At 43.4% G+C, this 25,299-nt stretch overlaps 1 protein-coding gene across 38 annotated transcripts in view; it reads right to left on the reverse strand.

The window, feature by feature from the left end:
* Nucleotides 1–15,018, reverse strand: part of COBL (cordon-bleu WH2 repeat protein) — a 245,375-nt gene extending 230,357 nt beyond the window's left edge. For 6 of the 38 annotated variants that reach the window (XR_010598453.1, XM_008179168.4, XM_008179170.4 and 3 more), the window contains exons 1-2: nucleotides 14,591–14,877; nucleotides 13,917–14,122 (exon numbers count right to left, since the gene is read on the reverse strand). Coding sequence is in view for 23 of the 38 variants with exons in the window: in XM_008179168.4 (XP_008177390.2) it covers nucleotides 13,917–13,960 (44 nt within the window). In the remaining 15 variants the exon portion in view is untranslated. Of the gene's footprint in view, nucleotides 1–13,275; nucleotides 13,380–13,916; nucleotides 14,123–14,590 lie in introns of those variants that run through there. The other 32 variants (XM_008179174.4, XM_065583950.1, XM_065583935.1 and 29 more) reach the window with 16 other exon arrangements.
* Nucleotides 15,019–25,299: the final 10,281 nt, after the last annotated feature.

The following is a 25,299-nucleotide window of genomic DNA, read 5'->3' on the forward strand; positions in this document are numbered from 1 at the left end:
ACACTTGTGCATTTACAGAGAGCGGGAGAGAGAAAGAGAAGACTATATATGTCCAGAGGGCCACAAAATTATCCCGATGTGGTATCCTGGTATGACATTAGGGCAATACATTACGGCTTTCTGCAATGCCATTGGATAACCAAGGAGCTTTCCAACTCATCGAGCCCTAACACCACTGATAGCAAGTAAAATCATCAGGAATTTCGGGAACAAATCCAAGTAAAAATATAGCCTGAAAAAGAGATTGCTTCAGGGCCACTACCTTCAACTAGCAGACTGCAGAGCAATAGAGAGAGAAATACAAAGATATGGAGAAGGATAATTGGCAAAATCCTTTCTGTGAACTAAAACTCTCGTAGCGGGGTGACAAGGTTTGATCAGTTTACAATATTTGTACAACAAATCCTGATTAGAAGCGTCCATCTTAAGTATTATAACTTACCTGTAGGTGTCATTTACCTAGGTTTTTGTGATGTTGGATCCTAAAGTTTGGTAGCCTTATCTAGCAGAAAGTCTTATTATATTTATCAGAACAGCACAGTGTGTTTTGGAAAAGCAAATGGTAACAGTAATAGTAAGACAAGATCGGTTAGCGCTGAGAGAGCTATGATGATGTTGAAATAGGAGCTATGCTCCAAGGGACCCAGGAGTAACTTCTCTGGTACCCATAAATGCATAGGCTGGGTATCAAGTGCCAAAAGAAGTTACTCAAAAACAAACAAAAAAAGATTGTCCACATTGCACCAAGATATTTTTTTCTCAGCATTCAGAGCCTCTGCCATTTCATGTAGATGTAAAGCACTCAAACAAGACGAAAGGAGATAAGGACCGTCAGGGGGGTGAAATATTGGAACAGCCTTCCGAGGGAAACGGTGGGGGCGAAGGACCTGTCTGGCTTTAAGATTAAGCTAGATAAGTTTATGGAGGGAATGGTTTAATGGGATAACGTGATTTTAGTCAAAGGAACAGCGTGCCATCGCTGGTAAATAGTATAATGGCTAATGAGGGTCAGGCTGGAGAATCTTGCCTACGTGCTCGGGGTTTTACTGATCGCCATATTTGGGGTCGGGAAGGAATTTTCCTCCAGGGTAGATTGGCAGAGGCCCTGGAGGTTTTTCGCCTTCCTCCGCAGCATGGGGCAGGGATCGCTAGCTGGAGGATTCTCTGCTAATTGAAGTCTCTAAACCACAGGATTTGAGGACTTCAACAGCAGAGTCAAGGGAAAGGGTAGGGACGGCTTTGTGGCCTGCATCATGCGGGAGGTCAGACCAGATGATCATAATGGTCCCTTCTGACCTTAAAGTCTGTGAGTCTATGAGTCTAAGAGGACAACATAGAAAAAAGTAAAATGATTTCTTCTTCACATTGGGCTGATGTTACTTACTGACTTTGCAGACTAATTTCACCAACCTGTGAGAGCCATCATGAAAAGGAAAGTATATGTCTGGTCCACAGTGAATACAGAATGTGCCATTCAATCATAGGAGTAGTAGGGGAGGGCAGGTTGATGGGATGTTACCCCCCAAACTGCAAGCCAGGGCCGTGAAATTTGCCCCCCCCATGCATGGCACCATTGGCCTGACTGGAGCTGCCCCCCCCCCAAATACAGAAGTCAAACTACACCTATGCATTCAATCCTGGCTCTATTTAGTTAGTGTTTTTGCTGCATATGTGCAATAATCCCCCCAGTCAAAAATGTAGTCAGGAAAACCACTAAGTGCAGAAGAGCAAAAATTAAACAACTTTTGTGTGTGTATGTGTTTCTCACTTCTCCCTGCGTACTCAGGAGGGTAGAGAGGGATGGGAGAGGAGAATAAGAGCAAGTACTTACTGTACCCCCCCAAACATAACCTCAACAAATTCTCAAGAGACAGTTCAAAAACTTTTACATTTAAAACTTCACTAAAAGACAGATAATAAAATAAAATGATTTGAGATAATTTTTAAAGACCTTTGAATAGGATTTGCTTTCGTATTTTCTGCCATGAACAGGTTGTAATGGCCTCCAGCTACGCTGAGAAGTTATGGCAAGCTCATGTCATGGGATGTGTGCATTGGGGAGAAGGGAGCGCTTTTGAAGCAAAGGCCAGTGTAGATAGGTAGTTTAACTAGATGATCAATCTGCATTTTTTCCAGTTCACACCAATGCTATGACTACTGCTGGTTCCAATATTTTGAGAATTTCATGTGTGGGAGCTCCATCCAGCTTCCCTGCTCCTTGACGAAGCCAAATTTCTGCCTTTGGCCTTCCTTCCCCATGTCAGGTCACCCAAGAATTAAAAACAATCCTCAAAAAGTAAGGGTGACTCCAGACATGGATAGGAAAGAGATTTGGCAGACAAGTGGGAATCATAGAGGCCTATAGTGAAAATGGAGGTCCATGAATTATGAATGTATGTTGACAGCAAGACCTCAAAAAAAGAGTTCTCTGTATGCCTGTTGTTGCCTGAGCATACGTCTCGAAGACTCCGTATGCTGATTTTTGAATGCACTTACATTAAGCTATATGAATAGAAAATTAATTACAGCACCTGGTAAATTTATTAAAGCTATGCTTGGTGATTGGGACAGGCAACCTTACCAGCCATCTGTGAATATTGTGCAGACAAAAACCCTATGCACTGTGAAAACATGCCCTGGTATTTACTTGTTCTTCCTAAGGCAAGATTTAACTGTGATTATTGCAAAAAAGAGTACCGTGCATAGCAGTTCTACCTTTCTAATTCAGATTCACAACCATATTACAATAAGGGGTGATTTGATTAACAAATATTTATATATTAATCAACAGACTACCAATTAATACACAACTGAAGAAATAGAAGTATGGAGAATGCAGCATTTTAAGTGGATTGTTAGCAGTCCTTCGCTTACAGGTAAAGGCTCACTTATTGGACTGATTAAGTATTATTATGTTGGTCACTACTGCTGAACTTTACAGGTGATTATTGTTAGAAAATTGACCGTGTGACAATGTCACCTTCTCATTCAACATCTGTGCCCCCTGTGTGACTTTGAGTCTTATCTATTTACTGAGAAAAACAAGTTCCTACTCTGATTAGCATAACAGAGCTACTACAACTTAGAAAGACCAGGCTGGATTCTCTTCAACCTCATACATCATTAGTAAAATTATCATCTCAAACCTGATTGTTGAATATTTACTATTGCTGGTGATGCAACAGTTTGAACTTCTGATCCCAGGTTGAACAAACAGGGCTGGCAGTTAGGAAAAAAAAATTTTTTTTTTTTGACATGTAAACAGAACAGTGTTAGTCTGGAAGTTATTGAGAGAGAGAGAGAGAGAGAGAGAGAGAGAGAATAAATAGGGAACTGTCACAGTGTCATTTTTTGCAGTCATTTTCAGACTTCAAGTACTATGGTTCAAAAGTACACACAGAAACCCAAAGCACATTAAAGGGTGGAATAATGCAACATTAATCCATTGAAAAGACAACCTTATTTCTGGTGCACAAGTACTAAATGTGGATATCAGATACTGTGGGTCACAGATATCTCAGCACTCCCCTGACATGCAATCTTTCTGACTCATTTTTTGGCATGTGCTAAATCTCTGGCTAAATTCTGCCACTGTAATGCTGAAACTATGACAATATACTATTCACAGGATCACTTACTTAGTGATAAGCAGTCTGGCTCACTGGTCACCTACCTCACATCTCTGAAAACATACTTTACATTAAGAAAATTAAATATTATTAATTGAAAGATCAATGCAACTATTCATGTTATTTACTGTAGGAGCATGCATACTGAAAGACAGGAGAGGACATTGGATAGTAGCTCGAATTTCCATTATCAGGAGATCAGACTACTTTGAAGAGCTCCTTAAAATCCTGAAATTGTCTAGAAAATGTTGATTTAAAAATCTCTTTGTAATTCTAAACTGCCAGCTGACTTCATCCACCAAGATAGAAAAGAAGCTTCTGGAGCCTTCTGGATGTCCCAGCATAGGGGGTTAAAAATGTAAAAGCTGTCCATTTTCATAGAGATCTAAATGACAGACCAATGGAGAAAATTGCACCACAGCATGGCATCAGATATGTCAAAAAATAAGTTTGTTGGAATCAACGAGAGTGTGTTGAAAATCTAGCTCAGTGGAAGCTTTGTTAGGGCACTGAACTGGGAGTCAGGAAATCTGGGTTCCCTTCCTAGCTTAGACACAGACATCCTGTGCAACTTTGGGCAAGTAATTTAATCTGTTCAGTTTCCCATCTGTAGATGGGGTTATCAGTTCCCTGCCTCACAGAGGTGCTCCGAGGAGACAATCATTAATTTTTATGAGGTGCTCAGGCACTATGATGACAGGGGCCTTTTAAATACACCTCTACCCCGATATAGCACGACCCGACATAACACGAATTCAGATATAACGTGGTAAAGCAGTGCTCCGGGGGCGGGGTGGGACTGCGCACTCTGGCGGATCAAAGCAAGTTCGATATAACGCGGTTTCACCTATAACATGGTAAGATTTTTTGGCTCCCAAGGACAGCGTTATATTGGGGTAGGGGTGTACATAGATAAAGACCTTCCCGAAATGCCAGAAATGTTGGGAAGATTGTGTACACGCATTCAGATAACTACAACTCATGTGAGGGCAATAACTCTGGCCATAACTACTAATACATTCCATGCCAGAAGAAGCACTATACATCTCTGTTAAGAAATGGAAAGCCATTAAGGGATGAGTCTGGGGATGCATTTGCGCACCAGCACCTCTCATGGCTGTGGCTGGTGTCATAGAAAGTCTTCATCAGTTTCCCCACCTCTCCACCTACAATTGTTTGACCAGGGCCGGCTCCAGCTTTTTTGCCGCCCCAAGCAGCGAAGGGAAAAAGATAAAGCTCCGATTGGTGGCACTTTGGCGGCAGCTCTACCGCGCCGCTTCATTCTTCAGCGGCAATTCGGCGGCCAGTCCTTCCCTCCGAGAGGGACTGAGGGACCCGCCACCAAATTGCCACCAAAGACCCGGACGTGCCACCCCATTTCCATTGGCCACCCCAAGCACCTGCTTCCTGGGCTGGTGCCTGGAGCCGGCTCTGTATTTGACCCTGTGTCAGGTGGCTCTCCTCTTATGACTCCAGCCCAGTGCTTAATTTGTGCTAGGGCTTAACAGGGCCGAGCCCCAGTACCTGTAGGCTTGGCAGTTCATAGCCCCAGCACCTCTGGGCTTGCCACATCAGTTATGAATGTAAAAAAACATTGCTTGAGCCCTGGCATTTTTTTCATTACAAATTAAACACTGCTGCAGCCCTCTGGCTGGGTTGTTTATAGTCTCTAACCTTCCATGACAATAAAGAGTCTGACAGACTAGAAGTCCAATGACTCTAGCAATTGTCACTAATGACAACCTCCACAAAGTCCTGCCCCTTTTGCTCTGAGGGGTTCTCATAATTTTTAGATTCCAAGGCCAGGCGGGACCACTGTGATCATCCAGTCTGACCTCCTGTATAGCACAGGCCATAGAACTTCCCCCAACATTATTCCTTTTGAAGTAAAGCATATCTTTTAAAAAGACATCCAATCTTGATTTTTAAATTGCCATTGATGGGGAACCTACAACAAACCTTGGTAAAAAACGTTGTGAACAATTACTCTCACTGCTAAAAATGTACACCTAATTTCCAGTCTGAATTTGTCTAGCTTTAACTTCCAGCCATTGTGTTATACTTTTCTCTGCTAGGTCAAAGAGTTTGTTCCCTATTGCAATAGGGTGGCTTGCCCCTTTAGGGCTAGGACTAGCCAATGCGGATTACTAAAAATTGGATTGGATCAGGTAATTCCCTATGAAGGGCGGCAGATGTCTGTAGGGAAGAGGGAAGTTCAGAAAATGTCAGGACGTAAAAAAGGCTTCAAGGAAGACTTTGATACCAGGCTGTTTGGAAGCCAAAGCCAGAACCCCGAGGCTTCAGCCAGGTAGGCGCTGGGAGTGACCTGAGAGGAGGGTAAAAACCATGGACTTTGAAGTTTATTTTTGAGTTTATTCACATAAATAAAGCTCCGACCCCCAAGAAGGGATGGTGAGTGGGCGAGAAAAGCCTGTGTGAAGTTTGTTTAAGAAGCCCTTTGAGGGAAAAACTGTTAGCATGAAACCCCTGGCCATGAAGGGTTACAAGGAAGACAGCTGACTCCATTACACCTATCTAGGTACTGCTAGACTGTGTTCATGTCTCTCCTTAACCTTCTCTTTGATAAGCTAAATAGGCTCAAGGAGCTCAATCTATCACCATAAGGCAGGTTTTCTAATTCTTTAATCGTTCTCCTCGCTCTTCTCTGAACCCTCTCCAATCTATCAACATCCTTGTTGAACTGTTGACACCAGAACTGGACACAGTGTTCCAGCAGCAGTTACAACAGAGCCAGATACAAAGGCAAAAATAACCTCTAGGCTCCTACTTGTGATTCCAAGGATCATATTAGCCTGTTTTACTGCCCCCTTTGCTGGTGATGGCAGGGAAACCCAGGCTCACTTGCTCCTCTGACTACCAGCCCAGGGATCCTACTTCAGTAGCTGCGACCAATTCCTCACAATCTCTTGCTGCTTCTTACCTTGCCTCTCTTTTAGGCCTTCTCCAGACTTAAGTACTGTGATTCTCCCTCTCTGGAAGTTCAAACTCTGGAGTAATTCCAGCCAGTCTGAACAGCTGAAGGAATCTTCTCTCTGTAGATCCTCAGTTTCTCTAGCAGCCACCTATCTCTTCTGATCTGCAGACTTCTTATGCCTCAGTGTTTCTGGCCCAGTAATTAGCCACAGCTGGAGAGATAGCTAGCCTGCTTGTAACCCCTAAGTGGCCATGGTAGTCTGGGCCTATACTTCCCATGACAGGATGTCAAGGAGTTGCTAGCCCCAAATCTGAATTTGCTGTCTTTCTAGTACAGTAACGTAATGAATGCCTCCTTCAAAATATGTCTTTTAATTGTGTCTCATGATGCATGCTATGTCAATTCATACCTTATAGACTATTTTAAATTACAAAGTATTTTAAAATGTTATTTCCATGCTGTTGGACTATCCCATTGGTGCTGCTTGCCTGGTGGGGAAAAAAGTAAAACAGATGAAAGCACAATGCCAGTGTAACTAATCCCCGTGCAATCAAATGCTTTCCTAAAACTGACTGAACTAAAGCAGCTCTGAAGATACAGAAACAAAAGCCAGGAGAAACCAAACAGAAACTACATGGAAAGGATATGGATGACAAACAATTATGCAGACCACCCAAGAGATGGCAGAGTAGGGTTAACTGGGACTAACAGGACCCCGGGAGGCAAAGCAGAATGGGAGGAAAGGGAATGCAAAATATACAAGGGGAAACGAGGATGATGAGGGGGAGAGAGAAAGATAGTGAAAGAATAAGGGAGAATGGAATGAGAGCATGAAAACAATGGAAGAGATGGTAAAATGGAATATGAGAGAAGGAATAGATCAGAAATGGAGGCTTTGGAAAATGATTGAGAGAATAAGAAAAATAGCATACATTCTACTGTATTTTTCTGACAATTTTGTTGTATAACCAATTTATTTTTAAATGAGTATATAATAAATAGTTTATTTCTACAATGATCTTTAACAATGTTGATGTATCAGTCATAATGAACTGAAAAATATTTTATTTTCATTTTATGTCAGTATTTATACAAAATGTAAACGGTAACGGGATTACTTTTGTTGTAAGCAAAGGGCTTGATTCTTTTCCCACTTGCCACAGTTTTATGTTGATGTAACTCTATCGACATCAATGGAATTACTTCTGATCTAGACTCTTGAATCAGGCCTTATGTCTGCAATGATGCTAGGACATATTTTATGGGGAATTTTCAGCTCTAAGATACATATACACAACTCCCACTGAATTCCATGGGAGTTGTGTGTGTATGAGGGTGGAATTTGGCTCCATGTGGTTATTACTATTTGTAATATGAGGGATGGTGCCCAGAGTAGGCATGTTTGCATAAGAGTTGCCGGAGGCAGGGAATGTTTAAAATATTTACCATAATATTTGTTTGCATTTCTAATCATACTCTGTCCTTATCATCCTTGCACATCAATTATTCTACACATTAGACAAGAGTCTTATATAAGTATAATGAAGGTGCTGTGTAGACAGAGTATCAAGCTTTCCAGTTGTTCTAGTTTTTGATTTAAAGATAAAAACCCTGAAGTGTTTTTGTATATCTCAAATCTTTTGATGCCTGAATATTATGATTCAATAAAGTGTCCAAGTGGAAGCAAAGAAATAGTGCAGAGTAATGTTCTATATACAGCAGGTCTTCTCAGTCCTTTAAACACCTGGCTTAGGGAGTTAAATAGTAAAGATAGATAAATACACAGTAAAACATTTTTTAAAAGTTAGCTGTGCAATTCAATGATGTATGTCATTTAACATTAACTACACAGACAAGGAGCCTAAGTAGAATTTATACTGAAAGTCAAAACAAGACTTAAAAACTTGGCCTATTCTTTACTCAGAGACTTGTCCTGAGGCCTGAATGTAACTTCTAGTAATGATATATGATCTTTATCTGTCTAGGTACTTATAGGGTCCCTTCAGTGTAGTGTTTAAGTAACTCCCAAATCTATATTTGTATTTACCTTCACAATGCCCCTGTGAGGTAGGGAAATATTATCCGTTTTACACAGGGGGAACTGAGGCACAGAGCTTAAGGTCCTGATTCAAGAAAGCACTTAAGTGCCCTGCTGAATAAGGATACTTTCTGAATTAGGGCCGAAAGGTCTTGTCCAAGGTCACACGGGAAGTCAGTAGGGGCTTGACCTGGCAAGATGCTGAACACTTGCAACTCCCAATGGCTATAGTCGGAAGTGAGGATGCTCAGCACTTTGCATGACAGCCCATGAAAAGTAGGAATTGAGCCCAGATCTCATGAGCCCTCAGTTCAGTGCTTTAACTATATGACCATCCTTTCACCTAGGACTCAATGCTGAATTCCTTGAGCACCCAGAACTCCCTCTGAAATGCAAGAGCAGAGACCCGCCCCTACTCCCATTGAAACCACTAGGAAGAGCAGCAGGCCCCATGCTGCTAGTGAACAATGTTTAAACTGATGTATTTCTTGATTCTAACATCTGCTATGAACTAAGTTCTGCTCCTTGTTGTTTATGTTCCTCTCCCACTTATGTCAATGAGAACTGAATCTGTGCAACCAATGACAGAATTTAGCCCACCATGCAGAGTTTAAGTTATGTTTGCTTGTATTTATTATGACATTATCTAAGAATTTAACATACAGTCATATTCTCTTCCTTTCAAATGCACATGTTCAAGGTAAGGTGCAATTAAAACTTTTAGGACTTGGTCCTACACAGGGACCATGGACAAATTATAAAGCATATACTTTGTGCTGGCCCTCTGCACAGAAGTGACTATCACCCATGTTGGCACTACTACATAGTTTAAAAATCAGCTTCCTCATATGAAAATGTATATTTAAATATAGCATTACTAATTGTTATATAGAACATCCATCTAGTAACTGGTAATTATAATATTTCTTAGCTAGGAAATTCTAAAAATATTATCCAAAACTGACAAATACTCGGAAGTGGCGGGGATGGACTGCAAGACTCTCGTCAGATTGTTTATCTCACTTTTAAAAACAACACAACACGATCACACTCCTAAGTGGGTAATTCTCCCAGAAACTGTGTCATGTATTACTTATAGTTAGGGCCCTACCAAATTCAGTCCATTTTGGTCAATTTCATGGTCATAGGATTTTAAAAATCATAAATTCCATGATTTCAGCTATTTAAATCTGAAATTTCACGGTCTTGTAATTGTAGGGGCCCTGACCCAAAAAGGAGTTGTGTGTGTGTGTGTGTGGGGGGGGATCACAAGGTTATTGTAGGGGGGTTGCAGTACTGCTACCCATAATTCTATGCTGCTGGTGGTGGTGGCGCTGCCTTCAGAGCTGGTCAGACAGAGAGTGGCAGCTGCTGGCAGTGAGCCCAGCTCCGAAGGCAGAGCTGCTACCAGCAGCAGTGCAGAAGGGTGGCATGGTGTGGTATTGCCACCCTTACTTCTGTGCTGCTGCCTTTAGAGCTGGGCGCCCAGCCAACAGCCACCGCCCTCTGGCTGCCCAGCTCTGAAGGCAGTGCAGAAGAAAGGGTGGCAATACCACAACCACCCCTAAAATAACCTTGCGATATCACCCCCCCACACAAACCCCTCTAGGGTCAGGATCCCCAGTTTGAGAAACACTGGTCTCCCCAGTGAAATCTGTATAGTACAGGTAAAAGCACACAAAAGACCAGATTTCACAGGGGGAGACAGATTTCACCATCCTCGACGCATTTTTCATGGCCATTAATTTAGCAGGGCCGTACTTATCATAAATTTATCTGGAGGAAATACATAGTAAAACTGTTCTATGTGGACCACATGATGCGTTAATTTTGCTCACCAGTTTAACAAAGGAAGCTAGTAATAGTGCTATTAATGATTTAACCAGAGACAAAAGACAGTTGTGCTTAAATTTTGTTAAAAATTGCAACTTAAAGGTCATTTTAACCTCTTGCTCTTATTTAACTATGTCAATTACTAGTGAAATCACAAACATTTCTAGTGGGATTTTTTTCCCTCAGACAGGTAACTTATTTGTTTTACAGTCCTTTCATGAGAAAAACAGGTACTTCCACAGACCCATGTATATATTTCCATATCCACCTGAAAGTCTCAAATGCTAATTTATTTTCTTGATACCAGCAAGCCAACAAAAGCAGTCTAAACAAGCCTCTTCCCATATTTCATTGGTACCTCCTATTTTCGCATTTAATGGTAAGGAAAAATTTAGTAAAGAACCAAATTAGCTATTCATCAGTATCAGATACTAAAGTTAGAAATTCAATAGTGTACTAATCTACATCTGCAATGGATGGCATGCATGCATCAGGTCGTGTAAAATTCCAAATCAAGATGATGGTATACAACTGCTGAGCTGAATGCTGATTAAATAGAGTATCTGGTCTCGCTGAAGTTTATGGGACTTTTGTCATCAACTTCACCAGGAGAAGGATGAGACCTAGATTCTGTACAATAAGACATTCCAAGAACATCTCACCTTTGGAACAAATTCTACTGTCATGTTAGTGTAAATCTGGAATAATTCCACTGAAGTTTATGGAGATACTCTAAGATTTATACTCATGTACATGAGATCAGAATCTGGTCCATATACTCCAGTGGGGTTACTCCAGTTTTACTATACTCAGCTAAAATTGTATGGAGAACTTGGGGTTTATTTAGAAGTGTCCATAATAACTCAATATATCTGCACACATTCTATTGGTTACAATCTTGGAGATAGACACATAATATGCACTTCCAAAACAAAGTTGTGAAACTGCTTAAAGTATCCATTACAGAGACAAGGTTGGTGAGGCAATATCTTTTATTGCACCAACTTCTGTTGGTGAGAGAGAGACAAACTTACAGAGCAGTCCAGGTGTAGACTTTTCATCATAGTCACAATTCAGACACAAACCTATTCTTCAAAACATATATTCAAATTCACACCTTAGTTCCCATTCCTCAGCACTTTTTAAACTAATTTATGTTAATACCTCAAATCCTTAAAAATACAGGAGAGAGGTCAGATTTACTAGTTTTTTTAAATAAATTACAATTTTAAAAGATACTATTCAGATACAGTCAGATACTCAAAGAAGTTACTGTTAAAAAGAAAACTATCTTTAACACGAATTAAACCTCAAATCAACAACTACCACCAAGCTGACATTTCATCCTACAGGCCAAAGAAATACTGTACCTATACTGTTTTTATTAGTACAGCACAAAGGAATACCTTTGGAGGCAATTTTCCTGCATCCACCACTCCCTGCATAGATCTGAAAACCAGTCATAACACTACAAAACTAGCAAATGTAAACAAGTGGACAAGTTAGGAAAATGAAACATTATATTAACAAAAGCACTGTTACACTTCAATCCTCTGCTTTATTCCAACTAAAAAGGAGAGAAATTAGAGACTTGTTTTCTTAGTTTAATTTAAGGTATAAATACCAGAATTACTGATTTTTCATTTCAATATTATTTATGCTGAACTAAAATTAAATGGCAAACTTTTGAAAGAATCACGTTTTTTACCAAGTCTGGGAAAATGGTATGAAGTAGAGCTTATAAATTATGATGAGAGAAAAGAGAGTGACTTAAATGCTTGGTAAGTTTTTACTCCAATAAAGGATGACCCACACCTTCATGTTATTGGTTGTATTAGTTAGCAGCTGGACTAATAGTCACTGCTTTGACATCCAGCATTAATTTATTCTTTAAGGTTCCCAATCTATATTATATGGGTTACGTTGGGGTTGGTTACTTTGGGTCAAAGGAGAAATAAGTTTCTTTCACAAAAGAGCCATCTGAAAGCCTGGAGACTGCAGCAGCAGTGGGTGGCAGCAGCAGGGAAGTGCATTACTGTCCCAGGAGCCTCCTAATGCTAGCCTAGAATGGAAGTTGAAATGCGGTAGACCCTTTCCTCACAACAGCTAGAGTCATGGCACCCTCCTTCTCTGCTCTAATTCCAGAACACCAGCACTTGCTCCTCTTCACCTATGATTCTAGAACCTCATCACATTATCCCAGTCTGTTCTGATTCTAGAATGTCAACACTTTCTCCCCCTGGCAACTACATGCCAATTCCAGAACCCCAGCACCACCTGCATTGTGCCTGCAGCTGTCTTCCCCATTGCCGTGACATACAGGGACAGGGCAGAGGAAAAGGAGGTAACAGGGACAAGGCAAAACATAACTGTCTACAGGTGCTGTGTTTGTGCCTCTGGGCACACCCAAGGGAATGCTGGACACAATTATCAAAACTGTAAACATTTTGCTAGGAATGGTTTTCAACCAAGTGCTGGGGCTCGGTGCCATTACCACCTCAGTTGCAGGAGGGTTATATACATGTCCTAGTGAATTTTAAGCTACTTTCTTTCTAAAGACAGAGGCACTGAAAAATAGTCTGAAATTCCTCAACAATCATTCTCCTTCTCCCTATGGTGCCTCCTGTCCCTCCTCTGTTCCTACACTTTACCCTCTTCTATCTTTACATCATTCCCATAGTTCCTTCCCTTCATTTTTCCTTATGCACAACTTTTCTCTCCCTTCCAGGCCGACTTCCTCATTTATCCTGTCAGTCCAGAGCAGTTTCCCCTTCTTTTCCCCCACCCCCATCTTCGTGACTCTCTCCTGGGGGTTGCCTTCCTGCTCTCCCCATTGGTACCTGTCCCTCAGGGATTGGCCTCTGCCCCTCAGGGCTCCTCTCCTGGCAGCAGCTCAGCACCATGACATACCACCTTCCCCTGCTCCACTCTCCACCCCTCTCCCTGCCAGCTACCCTTTATTCTCCCACCCCCTCCTTCTGAGCAGCAGGCACCACCTCCTCCCCCTGCTGTGAACAGCTGGGTGGGTGGAGGCTGGAGGGGGGGACAGTCTTGGCCAGATCAGGACTGTTGACAGCTATGAGCCTAGGCTCCCTAGCTCAGATCAAGCCAGTTACCTGGGAAACCTCCCCAGCAGCAGCAGTGAAACCACACGCCCAGAGCAACTCAAGCTCTGCTTCCCCAGGCTGCTGCCATCCCCAGAGGGCTGCAGGAATACTGCAAACAGAGGAAGAGGGTCACCCCTGGTTTGTGGGAGGAGAGGGGGCTGCGGTGAGGTAAATGATTATTATGAGAATAGCACCCAAGGTCCCCAGGCTAGGAGGGGGCCCCATTGTGCTGGGCGCTGTACAAACGCATTGTAGGAAACCTTCCTGGAGCTTACCAAAATAAATCAATCGATAAATTTAAATTCAGTTATTAAAGCCACAAATCCCTCCCCCGCCTCTTAACTGTGCCCAGTGTGTTGCAGGGGGTCTCTTACCCGCTGGGAGGTTTATTGGCCCCAGACTGCGCGAGAGTCTCCATGGATGGCTCACTCCTTTCCACTGAATTAAAGGCTTGATACAATTCCAGTTTGGGAGTGGGAGGGAAGGGGGGAGGAGGGAATGATGAGCTGATGCCTTTCTTCTCCTCCTCCTTTCATTCACACTTTCCTCCCTTCTGGCTGAGCCATCCTCCCCTGGCTATCTGGGAGAGGAGAGAGTAAAGTTACTGTTCCCTGCCTGGCATCCGCTGAGCAAATAAGGCAGCTGGCAGGAATGACTCCTCTCAGCCAGGCACCACGGCCGAGCGAGGGAGCACAGGCCAGGAGGGAAAAGGAAACGTAGCAGCAGCCCGGTGGCCACCCGGACCTACCGCTGCCAGCCCAGCCCGCCCACAGCCTTCAAGGTGGCGAGTGACCCGCAGGTTGCAGAGCGGGGATGCACCCGGGAGGGAGGCGATGATCCACCAGCCGTTCCTGGGACAGTACGTGCCCCGCGCGCGGCCAACCAAGCAGACACAAAACACCCGCACATTGCAAACAAGCCCCCGCACATTGCAGACCCCCCCCCCACATAGAAATGACCCGCTGCGAAACCTCCTCCCCACCTGACTCCGCTGGGCAGTGCCAGCTCCCACGCACTTGGGAGCGGTGCCAAGCTCCGATCCACTCACCTGAAAGCTGGGAGGGCCGAGCCTGGTCCCGGCTCCGCGCTGTCACACGGGCATGGCCGCTGCGTTACAGGGGGAGCCCCTTGCCTTGTGAAACGGACCCGTTTTGAAGCGTGGCTCCCGCTCCTCGCTCATCTATCCTAGCCGGTGCTGAAGTTTAGGCGAGGGGAGGCGGAGGCGCGCTGCGAACCCGTTTCCATGTGACTGCTCGGGACAAATACAAACACAGCGACGGAGCCTTTTCTGGGGCAGGGAGAGTGACACTGCCATGCACGCAGCTCTGCTCGCACAGCCCGCCCGCCCCCATAAATCACCCTCAAAGGGCAACGCCAATCCAGCTCCTCTTACACAACCCAGCCCCGCTCCAGGACAGCAGCCTGCCGAGGGAGGAGAGGGCAGGAGACAGGGCATAGCAAAGCGCCTTGTAGAACGAGCCACAACAGCGTATTCCAGATCCTATTACAGCCCAGACCGCAGGCACCTGGGGGACAATGGCGCTGTCCGTCTCAAGAGTAAAAACACCTGTGACTAGGAGCCTGGGCTTTCAAGGGGGTTGTCCCAAGCCTGTGGCATTTACTCTCTGGGGAACTAAAAAGAGCCATGAACCTCACAGCCTATAGTGGTCCAAATGCAAAACTCCCTTCTTCGTCTCCCATATGGCAATGGAAAGTATATGGGGTGGGGGAAGGGTATTTATTTTTTACTGAAAATGAACAAACAAAAACATCCTTCTATAAATGTTTCTTGTGGAGGTGGGAATGGAATTTGCAGGCCTAATTGAAGGTAGAGGGTAATATAGATAGATTAGATTACATTAGATTGCATTAGATTAGATAGAGAGCCTTTAAGGTGTCAGCTCTACTGAAGAAAATATTTCCAAGGTATAGCACAGAGCTCTCATGGAACAGTTTAGTCAAGCAGTATAGCCAGGACAGATTATTGTGGACCCCCAGGTCCCCTATAGTTAAAAAGATTAGGACCAACTTTCTGTTTACAGCTCAAATCTTCTATGTGTTTTAAATCCTCACAGGTACTTGGATTGCTTTGAAACTTGGTGTGCCTCATGGGGGTGCTGACTAGGGTTAGTGATCCAAATTTGACCACAAGATTCCTGAGATAGACATGATCACAAGTCATGCTACAGCTGTGGACTTTCCGGCGCTGCAGGACAGTTTGGGAACTGTTTAGAATGGTTCTGTCCCTTCCAGATTGCAACGGTGAACTAGGTTTTCATTGGGTTCCCAAACACAGTGTTTTTTGCAGGGTAGATGACACCTTAAGACTTATTTAAAAATAGTTCCCCTCATTCAAATTGTCCCAGACTGACAGCCTACGCAAGCGACAGTTGTGCTTGCCTCTGCTATGAGGCCAAGGTAAGAGCCTGGGTTATGTTGCCACTGTGTATGTGTCGCTGTTACTCCTGTGCTTTTGGGTGTTATTGGACTATCAGACATGAGAGTATCTGCACCACTCCCTTCCACCCACTCCATTTGCTCCATTTTCTTCCTTCAATCACTGGGAATGGTAGGAAAGGGGCAGGGGGAGTATTGATGGACAGCTCAGCCAGCCAGGTTGGGCAGGGACCAGAGAAAAGGAACATGCAGGTTCACTAGCTTTAAAGCAAGAAATTTAACCAAGTGAATCTGACAAGTGGGGACAAGAGAAATGAGGCTCTCCCTGGCCCTGCTTTTTCACTCAGCAGCACCTCTGACAGCTCCAGAGGCTCCTCTTTCTGGATCCCCCCCCTTCCCCCGAGAAGCCACTAGAATTCACTCCATATTGCGCTCTCCTCTCTCACACACCTACCTATCAGAGCGGATCTGGCTCAGGTTAGCATCCAGTATGGAATTATTCACCAGACACTGCTGCTAGCACAAAATGAGGGAGTTCCCCCCACCCACCCACCCACACTGAGTGAGACCTGGCAGATCCTAGTCAGCAGCAACACAGAAAAGATGTCATTGCTGTTTGCAAGAAAGCTACCATCCTTTCCCCAGGCATAGGATAAACTCTGGCAAATATTTCAGACATGGATTAATTTGCTAATGACAGCGAAGGTAGAGGTGTGCACCTCCCCTGTTCTATGCTACAAGTACCTTTGACTGAATTTCCCTGCACTGTACTGTACTTCATTAGTACCAAGGATTTGGGGAGAGGATCATAATCTTCACCTACAATATAAACAAAATGCAATTAATATAAACAAAATTCAAATAACTTAATCTAGTATAATACACCTGTATAATTATCCATGATTTCATCTCCTCTTTCCTTACATATCTGCAGTTCACTCCTCTTAACTCCCAGGGCTCCAAACTGCAGAAGGCAAATAATGCAGCTCGCCCTTGCTCACACACCCACGGTGTGACTACATCTCCACCATTCACAATCCACTTTACTGGCTCCTGCATTCATTTCACAATCCTGTTCAAAATTGCCTTCTTTTGTCCAGATTCTGCTTAGCGTTACACAAGTGCAACTTCTGTTCCAATTCATGGGATTTGCATCGGTGTAACTGAGAGTAAAATTTAGCCAACCCCCTTTAAAACTCTCCATGGCTTGAAGTAGTCTGCTCCACACACCTTGTCTCTCTCTCTACTCCACCTGCTTGTCAAGCACCTGCCTTCTCTGTCCCCTCGTATAATCAGCCCACTGCCATGAGAGAGCCTCTGTCCTGTAGCTTCTGTTCCATGAAGCAGCCTTCCTATATTTCTACCTTATATTGTACATGTCTTACAACATACCTTAATTGATACCTTAAATTTTCTCTCCCTCTATTATTGGCCTTATCCTTTTATGTTCTAATTTATTCATGACCTAAATGTTGTCATATAAGAGTTTTCTGTGATTTATACCTTTTTCTTATTCTCGGTATTTTAATATATAATTCTTTAAAAACGTTTGGGATGCAATTGGTAGGAAAGATGTTACACACAATAGTATTGTTCTATACACACACTATTGGTCTATTGTCATAATCATTGAGTTTAAGGCCAGAAGGGACAACCACATCATCTAATGAGACCTCCTGTATATCATATGCCATCAACACCACTCAGCATTCGGACACTAAACCTAACAACCAAAATTAGACTACAGTATTACAGTTCACAGGAGAGTGAACTATTATGTGCCATAGGCAGAGAATAGGAAGAACTGAGGCAGGGGTTGGCAACCTTGGGCATGCAGCCTGTCAGGGTAATCCGCTGGCGGGCTGAGAGACATTTTGTTTAGGTTGACAGTCCGCAGGCACGCCCCCCCACTCTCCGCTCCCGGCCAATGGGGGCTGTGGGAAGCGGCAGGCCGCAGGGATGTGCAAGCCGCCACTTCCCACAGCTTCCCTTGGTGGTGAACGGCAAACCGTGGCCACTGGAACCTGCAGGGGCCTGTGCCTGCGGACGGTGAACATAAACAAAATGTCTTGCGGCCCATCGGCAGATTACCCTGATAGGCCGTGTGCCGAAGGTTGCCAACTCCTGGACTGAGGTTTACCACAGCAGAATGGAAGTCTGTATAACATTAGAATGATCATGATCTTTCTAATGCATCTTCAAACGTGCTGGAAGCAATAGCTAACAAAGGTTAGTTAATCCTGACCTAATCTTGACCTCTCCTCCTGATCTAGAGAAACCAATTTAGTTGCTGGAAACTATTTTAACTTTTGACCTGTCTGACTAGATTCCTCACATGTTCAGCTAAATTTGCACTATACACTTCATATTTTAGGTGTGTGTATAACTTCGAGCTACTAAAATTTGCTAAACCCTAAAACATGGTGGACCAGTTTTCTTCTGAGGAGAATGTATTATTAAATATTGTATTATTAAATAGTATTATTAAATAGTTTCAAAGGTTGATTCAGTAAAGTAATCTATTACTGTATATGCAACCGAAGAATCTGGGTTATGGGTGGATAAGGGTCTGATCCTGAAATGTGCTGAGCGCCCTCCACTCCCATTGGCTCCAACAGAGCATTTAGCACAGGGGTCGGCAACGTTTGGCACGTGGCTCGCCAGGGTAAGCACCCTGGCAGGCTGGGCCAGTTTATTTACCTGCTGACGTGGCAGGTTCGGCCAATCGCGGCCCCCACTGGCCGCGGTTCGCCATCCCGGGCCAATGGGGGCGGCAAGAAGCCGCGGCCAGCACATCGCTCGCCCGTGCCGCTTCCCGCCGCCCCCATTGGCCTGGGATGGCGAACCGCAGCCAGTGGGGGCCGCAATCGGCCGAACCTGCCCCGTCAGCAGGTAAATAAAACTGTCCTGGCCCGCCAGGGTGCTTACCCTGGCGAGCCGCGTGCCAAACGTTGCCGACCCCTGATTTAGCACTTTGCAACATCCTCTGAAGTAGACCCAGTTCTCTGAAAGGGCAAAGGGTGCAGCATTTTCAGTGTGCATTGTAATTCCCACAGTACAAATGGCAGGGTATTAATCAAGGCCACTTTTAGGCACCGGGCTGTCGTTCTCAGAAGGACTGAGTGAGCAGCTACAAATCCTGTACAATTATTTGAGTTTGGGAATGCTTTACTGGTCCCAAGACTGGGTTTTTAATCTCTCCCTAGCTGTATAGTCTCCAGTGCCATGCAATTCAACTGAAAGGATCCTTCATAAAAATCCTTAGAAAAAAATATTAAAGATGGTTGGGCAATGGCTTCTTTTCAGTCAAATGTCTTAGGTCTTTAAAAAAAAAGTGAAAAAATAAGCAACTAGAACGTTACTATGGATTGGTTGTTGGTGCAATATCTTTTTAAAGTCAGTTGACGCTCTGTTACACACATTTTAAAAAATCCTTAAATTGCTATATTTTTATCTTGTTTCATACTAAATAAAATTTTACTGAATCAACCCTTTGAAACTATTTAATAATACATTCTCCTCAGAAGAAAACTGGTCCACCATGTTTTAGGGTTTAGCAAATTTTAGTAGCTCGAAGTTATACACACACCTAAAATATGAAGTGTATAGTGCAAATTTAGCTGAACATGTGAGGAATCTAGTCAGACAGGTCAAAAGTTAAAATAGTTTCCAGCAACTAAATTGGTTTCTCTAGATCAGGAGGAGAGGTCAAGATTAGGTCAGGATTAACTAACCTTTGTTAGCTAACCCTGGGCTTTTCCCTAGTGTAGACACAGGTTAACAAACAGTTTACCTAGATTTAGCTGGCTGAGGTCCACCCTAGAACCTCAACCCAGGGTGGACCTTGACCAGTTAAATCAATGTAAAAGATGTAAACCTGCATTTACAATAGGGAAAGATTGCACATAGATCAGAGTTAGTTAATATGTTACTAACTTGGTAGCTTCTCAGTCAGAATTTGTCTACTGCCTTTAATACCTCTGCTTGAATTTTGTCAACCCTAGGAGCTTGCCTCCATTTGAAACCTTTGGTGGCTGCTTTAATTTCATCAGGTGTTATTAGTCCCTCTTCTTTTTCTAATTTAGCATTCACATTTCTCTTGAACCTGCATGATGTTGTTTTAATACAGAATGGAAATGTTTCTTCCATTGTCTGGCTTGTTCATGCGTTTTCAAAATCTGTCCATGAGAGTCCCCTACGGGCATCACCTGTGATGGCCTGGTTCTTCCTGAGAGACCTTTCACTATTCTATAGAGCTGCCTTAAGTCTCCCCTCCCTGCTGCTGCTTCTACCTCTTCAGCCTTCTCCTGAACCCAGATATTTCTATCTTGCCTGAATCTCTTTATTTCTTTGTCCTTTTCTTTGTATTTTACATCTGTTTCTAAAAGTTCTGCCTCTTTCTCACACTCTTCCATTTTTGTCTTCAGAGCTTTCCACTCATCAATTGCTGCCCATGTTCCAGATGTAATCCATGCATCTTTCTTCCACGCTCTTTGGTGGCCAACTACTTCCTCTGCTATTGTCTTCTTCGGGTTTGACCATTTGTCTTTCATACTTTCATTAGCCTGATCTTGTTAAAAACTGGAATCCGGTCTGTTTTTCTTTGTTTCTGTGATGAAATATGGGTGAAAAAATAAATGCCACAAGACTCGAAAGATGGCCTCATCGTGGCTTTGCCGATAAAAGGGTGATCTTATTCAGCATATAAACTGGAGAGGTATTGTACTGCTATCAATCATAGGCAAAGAATTGACTAAATAGAATAAAGAAAGCAGGGGATGAAATATTACAAGAACAGGCTTGGTTCCATCCAGGTAGACAATGTTGTGAACAGATATTCATTCTTCAAAGGATCATAGAAAAAGCTACTGCTTGGCAAAACCCTGTCTTATTCAGCATTATTGACTAAGAAAATGTTCAATGGTGTCCTCAGAGAGATCCTGTGGAATATTACTAGGAGCTATGGAATGCCAGACAAGCTATCAACATAATAAGGAGATTATATGATGGAAGTAGAAGTACAGTAAGATTGGATACAGGCCTGGGTGAGTGTTCGGTATTGTGTCTGGAATTAGACAAGGTTGTGTGTTATCACCTCCTCTTTGCCTTAGCAACAAAAGGTATTATGGACAGAGTAAAATGGGTTAAGCAAGATGAGCTACACAATCTTGACTTTGCAAAAGACATTTCTTTACTAAGTAGGACATGGAGTGGAATGATTGTCTTTATATCAGAGGTAGAACAGGAAACAGAAAAGTTGGATAGAAAGTAAATGCAGAGAAAACCAAGATTATGAAGATAAGAAACCGGACAACAGATACAAAGCTGTATACAGATGGAAAATAAATCAAATAGGTAGAAGCATTCTGCTATCTGGGGTGTGTGATGACATCTGAATGTGGCTTTCATAAAGATATTCTTCTGAGATTAGGAAAAGCAAACATCGCTTTTGAAGGTGGAACAGCATCTGGTCAAAGAGAGGTGTAAGAATGCGTGGCCGTCCCACCCTGTTAATCTCTGAGGGAGGCCATGCCTCCTCACTGGCACGCACCTGTGAGGGTGATATAAAAAGGGGAATTAGCTGCTCCCAGTGTTCAGGTCCTCAGGACAGGCAGAGCAGTAAAGCTGTCTATGAGCCTCGGCCCGCAGTCAGGGCAGGGTAGCAAATACTGTAGGGGGCTCTGGCCTGCAGGCAGGGCAGAGCGACAAAGTCTGGAAGCCCCAAGCCCTTAGTCAGGGCAGGGCAGCAAATAGTCTAGAGGGTTCTGGCAGGGGTGAGCACCAACACAGTCTAGGGGGTTCTGTCAATCTCAGAGGGAGGCCACGCCTCCTCACTACATGAGGTCTCCATGCCAAACTGATCAGATTATACCACGTAACTGTACTGAGCATACTACTATATGGAGCAGAGACCTGGCCAATAAAATGAGATTGGAGGCTTCTCCTCACAGATGGCTAAGAAGATACTGCACATTTCATGGAAAGACAAAACGACAAATCTGAGAATAAAGGAGCTGACAGAGCAGACATGTTAGGAAATATCATCAAAGAACGGTGTTATAGAAGATGGGAAGCATTGAACTGCATACCTGAAGGAGGAAGAAGAAAGTGAGGACGGCCAAAAAAGAACTGGCAGAAGATAGTGACAGAGGATATTGAATGCATTGGCATCACCTGGAAAGAAGTATCACAACTACTGAGCAACTATAGTCAATGGAGGCATTGGACAACCCAATGTGTCGGTGGCACAGGAGAGATTAAGAACTACCTTGTATTCACTAATCTTAATCTAACCTCTTTTTCTACTTTAGGCAAATCCAAAGTACACAATCTTGAATGTTATTCCATAACACAGATGAGATCCTGACCTCAGTTCACAACTACAGCTTTCTTGGCTCTGTAACTCTGTGTCAATGGGAGTTTTGATTGAGTAATGAGTGTAGGTTCAAGCCCATGAAAAGCAGAGTTTTTTTAAATGAATAGGACTGAAAAATCCATAGGGATCATAACACTTCCAATACTTTTACTTAAACCATTTGCTTCAGCCCCAGACTCACTTTGCTCTAATTTTTCAGCCAGAGGTATGGGAGTTTAACTCCACAACTCTTATTGATTTTAATGGGAGCCTATAATAACCACAAAGGAATAATATACATTTTAGGGAAGAACTATCAAAATAGCAAACAAGACTGAGAATGTGGCAAACTTGTATTTTTGGAAAATGTCAAGCTAGAGTTCATTATGTCATATTAGTCTCAAATATCAACTGTAAAAAAGCAGTAAAGAGAATTAATTTACTTTAGAGAGGCAGTGTGGTCAAGACACAACCAGGTGATTGGACACCTGAGTTCTATTCCTGGCTCTGCCAATGACCTGCTATGTGACTTTGGGCAAATTTACCTTCCGCTGTTTGCTTTATTATTTGTATTGTGGTAGCAGCCAGGAGCCCCAGTCATGAACCAAGACCCCATTGTGCTAGGTGCTGTAGAAACACAGAACAAAGAGACTGCCTCTGCCCCCAAAGAGTTTGCAATCTAAGTAAATTCTATGTAGATCCTAATCTCTTTGGGATAGGAACTTTCTGTTATTATATGTTTTAACAGTGTTTCGTATAATGGGGCTTTGATCTCAGTTGGGATCTCTAGGAGCTGCTGTAATACAAATAAATACTACTAATAAAACATGCCAAACAGCCTTGTCAATGAGCACAATGATATGGCTACATTTATAGTTAGGCATTACTATGGCCTAATCTGTATTAGCAATGATTTGTCAATGACTGTTACGGTACATGTTCAACCAAATAGGTTTGTTTATTAGCACACAATGGCAAATTCTACCTGAATCTATGCTGGTGTGAAATGTAGGAGAGGACCGGGGGCTTCTTCTTTCTCCTATCCCACTGTAACCCATGCAGATGTCTACCAGGATGTTGACCTAGGGCTTGTGCTAGGTGGTAGTCCATGCCTCCAAGAGAGCTGGAAGTAGGAGCTGGGGAAAGTGCACATTATTCCTTTCTGCACCAGCAGCTAGAGGTTGCTGTTAAGCATGCTGCCCCCAGATCTATGGACTTTCTCTGCTTTTGAAAGGAAGAACAGTTCAAGGAACCTCCACTTGGCCACTACACATTGGCTCCACACCTCAACATAGACCAGGGAGACAATACCACAGTTTAGAATGTGCAGTCCATGGTGAGTAGAAGTCATGTGACTCAGAGTTGGCACAACAGACAGACATTTTATGAGACTGCGGGCTTGATCCAGCTGTGCTACTTTCAGGTAAAATTACCAGGAATTTTGATGGGAGTTTTGCCTGAGTAAGGACTTCAGGATTGGATCCTGCCTGCAGTGTAGGAAGTCTTATGTTGATGCACTCTAAAGCGAAAACTTAAAAAAATGGCTGTCAATAGAATAAAAGAAATTTCTGTAAACTCAGCTGTCTGTAGATTTAAAAGGGGTTATAAGTAGACACTGAAGACACTGAGTAGCTCAGGCTGAAGCTGATATTTCTCTATAATGTGTGGACCCAGTCCTATGATTGGAGGCTCCCCAGGACTTTTTAAAAAAATGTATGTTTAGAGGGATTATTTTTGTTTGTTTTCCCTCTGATTTATGGATTGGAGGGGTGGTTAACATATCAAACCACACATTTTGGACTGGAACCTTCCATACCCAATCATATTATTCCCTCTGGCCTATTGATTTTGTGGTCAGTTGTGCCTTATGTGCATTAGCCCATGCTGGATGTGCTGGAGAGCCACGCTGCCCTAGAGAAACTTAAGAAGAGACCCCAGCGAGGCATAATGAATGTGTGCTTGGGAGGTTGGGAGTCTTCCCCTCGCAGACTATACAGGAGCAGTAGAACGACTTTGTGACTACTGCTACAACCCTGGAATAGATGCAGTAGTCCCTGTGGCTGCTATGCTCCTAAACTATGCAGGTACTGACCAGTGGACCCACACAGCCACAAATCTGTCAGCTCCACTCCCAAATTACTGCTTTGTGCTGGGGCATAGCCCCCACAGAGCACAGCTCCATGCCGTACGTGGAACATGCACTGTTGTATTAATTTAAATGGAATAAATGGGCCAAAAGTGTTGTTGTAACCCAGTCAGTGTCCAACACTGAAGAGTGTTAAACAAGGTCTGGGGTTTAGTATACAGAAACATCAACCTGCTTAGTACCTGCTTTGTGCCTGTAAAAGTGATGGTGTTGGGGTAAGATTCTCCCCACAATGAGCAGCTGAGAGATGTATGACTCATGCCCACCCATGTCTGTTATGCATTTGTTATGGCATGGGCAGTACAAGAGAATGCAGTAAAAGGTGTCAATTATCTCCCTTTTTTTGGATGCTGTGCATTGGTACTACAGGACTGAAGAATCCCTGAGAGTATCCCATGCTTTTCCAGCCTGAGCTCCCCCACCCCGCTGTAGAAGAAGCTATGTACAATAATCCCCACTGCCCCCTTCAAGAACTGATACCTCTCACAATGCTAAGCATAGAGACCTACCTACAACCACTCCTTATGGCAATGTTGTTTGCTCCTTACTCACATCATTGTCAGATTTTTCCCATCACTAAGAAGCATTTCAGACATGAGCAGCAGCTGTTCCCAAATACGTATTCCCCAAGAACTTGTAGAAACACTGCCTGATCACTATGTAGTGTTTGCTTAGGATTCCCTTCAGTGTCCTGCAACTTCCAGAACATTCAACCAGGCAGGCATCTGACTGCAAGGGACACAGTGAACTTTATCCTAAATGTGCCTTCTGTATAGCTGGCTCTCCATTGTTTCGGGAAGTCAACCTGTCCTGGAGCAGGGATAAAGGTTTAATAAAATGTTGCTCAGTGAGCCATGCC

Source organism: Chrysemys picta, chromosome 2 (assembly GCF_011386835.1).
Source record: "Chrysemys picta bellii isolate R12L10 chromosome 2, ASM1138683v2, whole genome shotgun sequence".
NCBI classification, from domain to species: domain Eukaryota; kingdom Metazoa; phylum Chordata; order Testudines; family Emydidae; genus Chrysemys; species Chrysemys picta.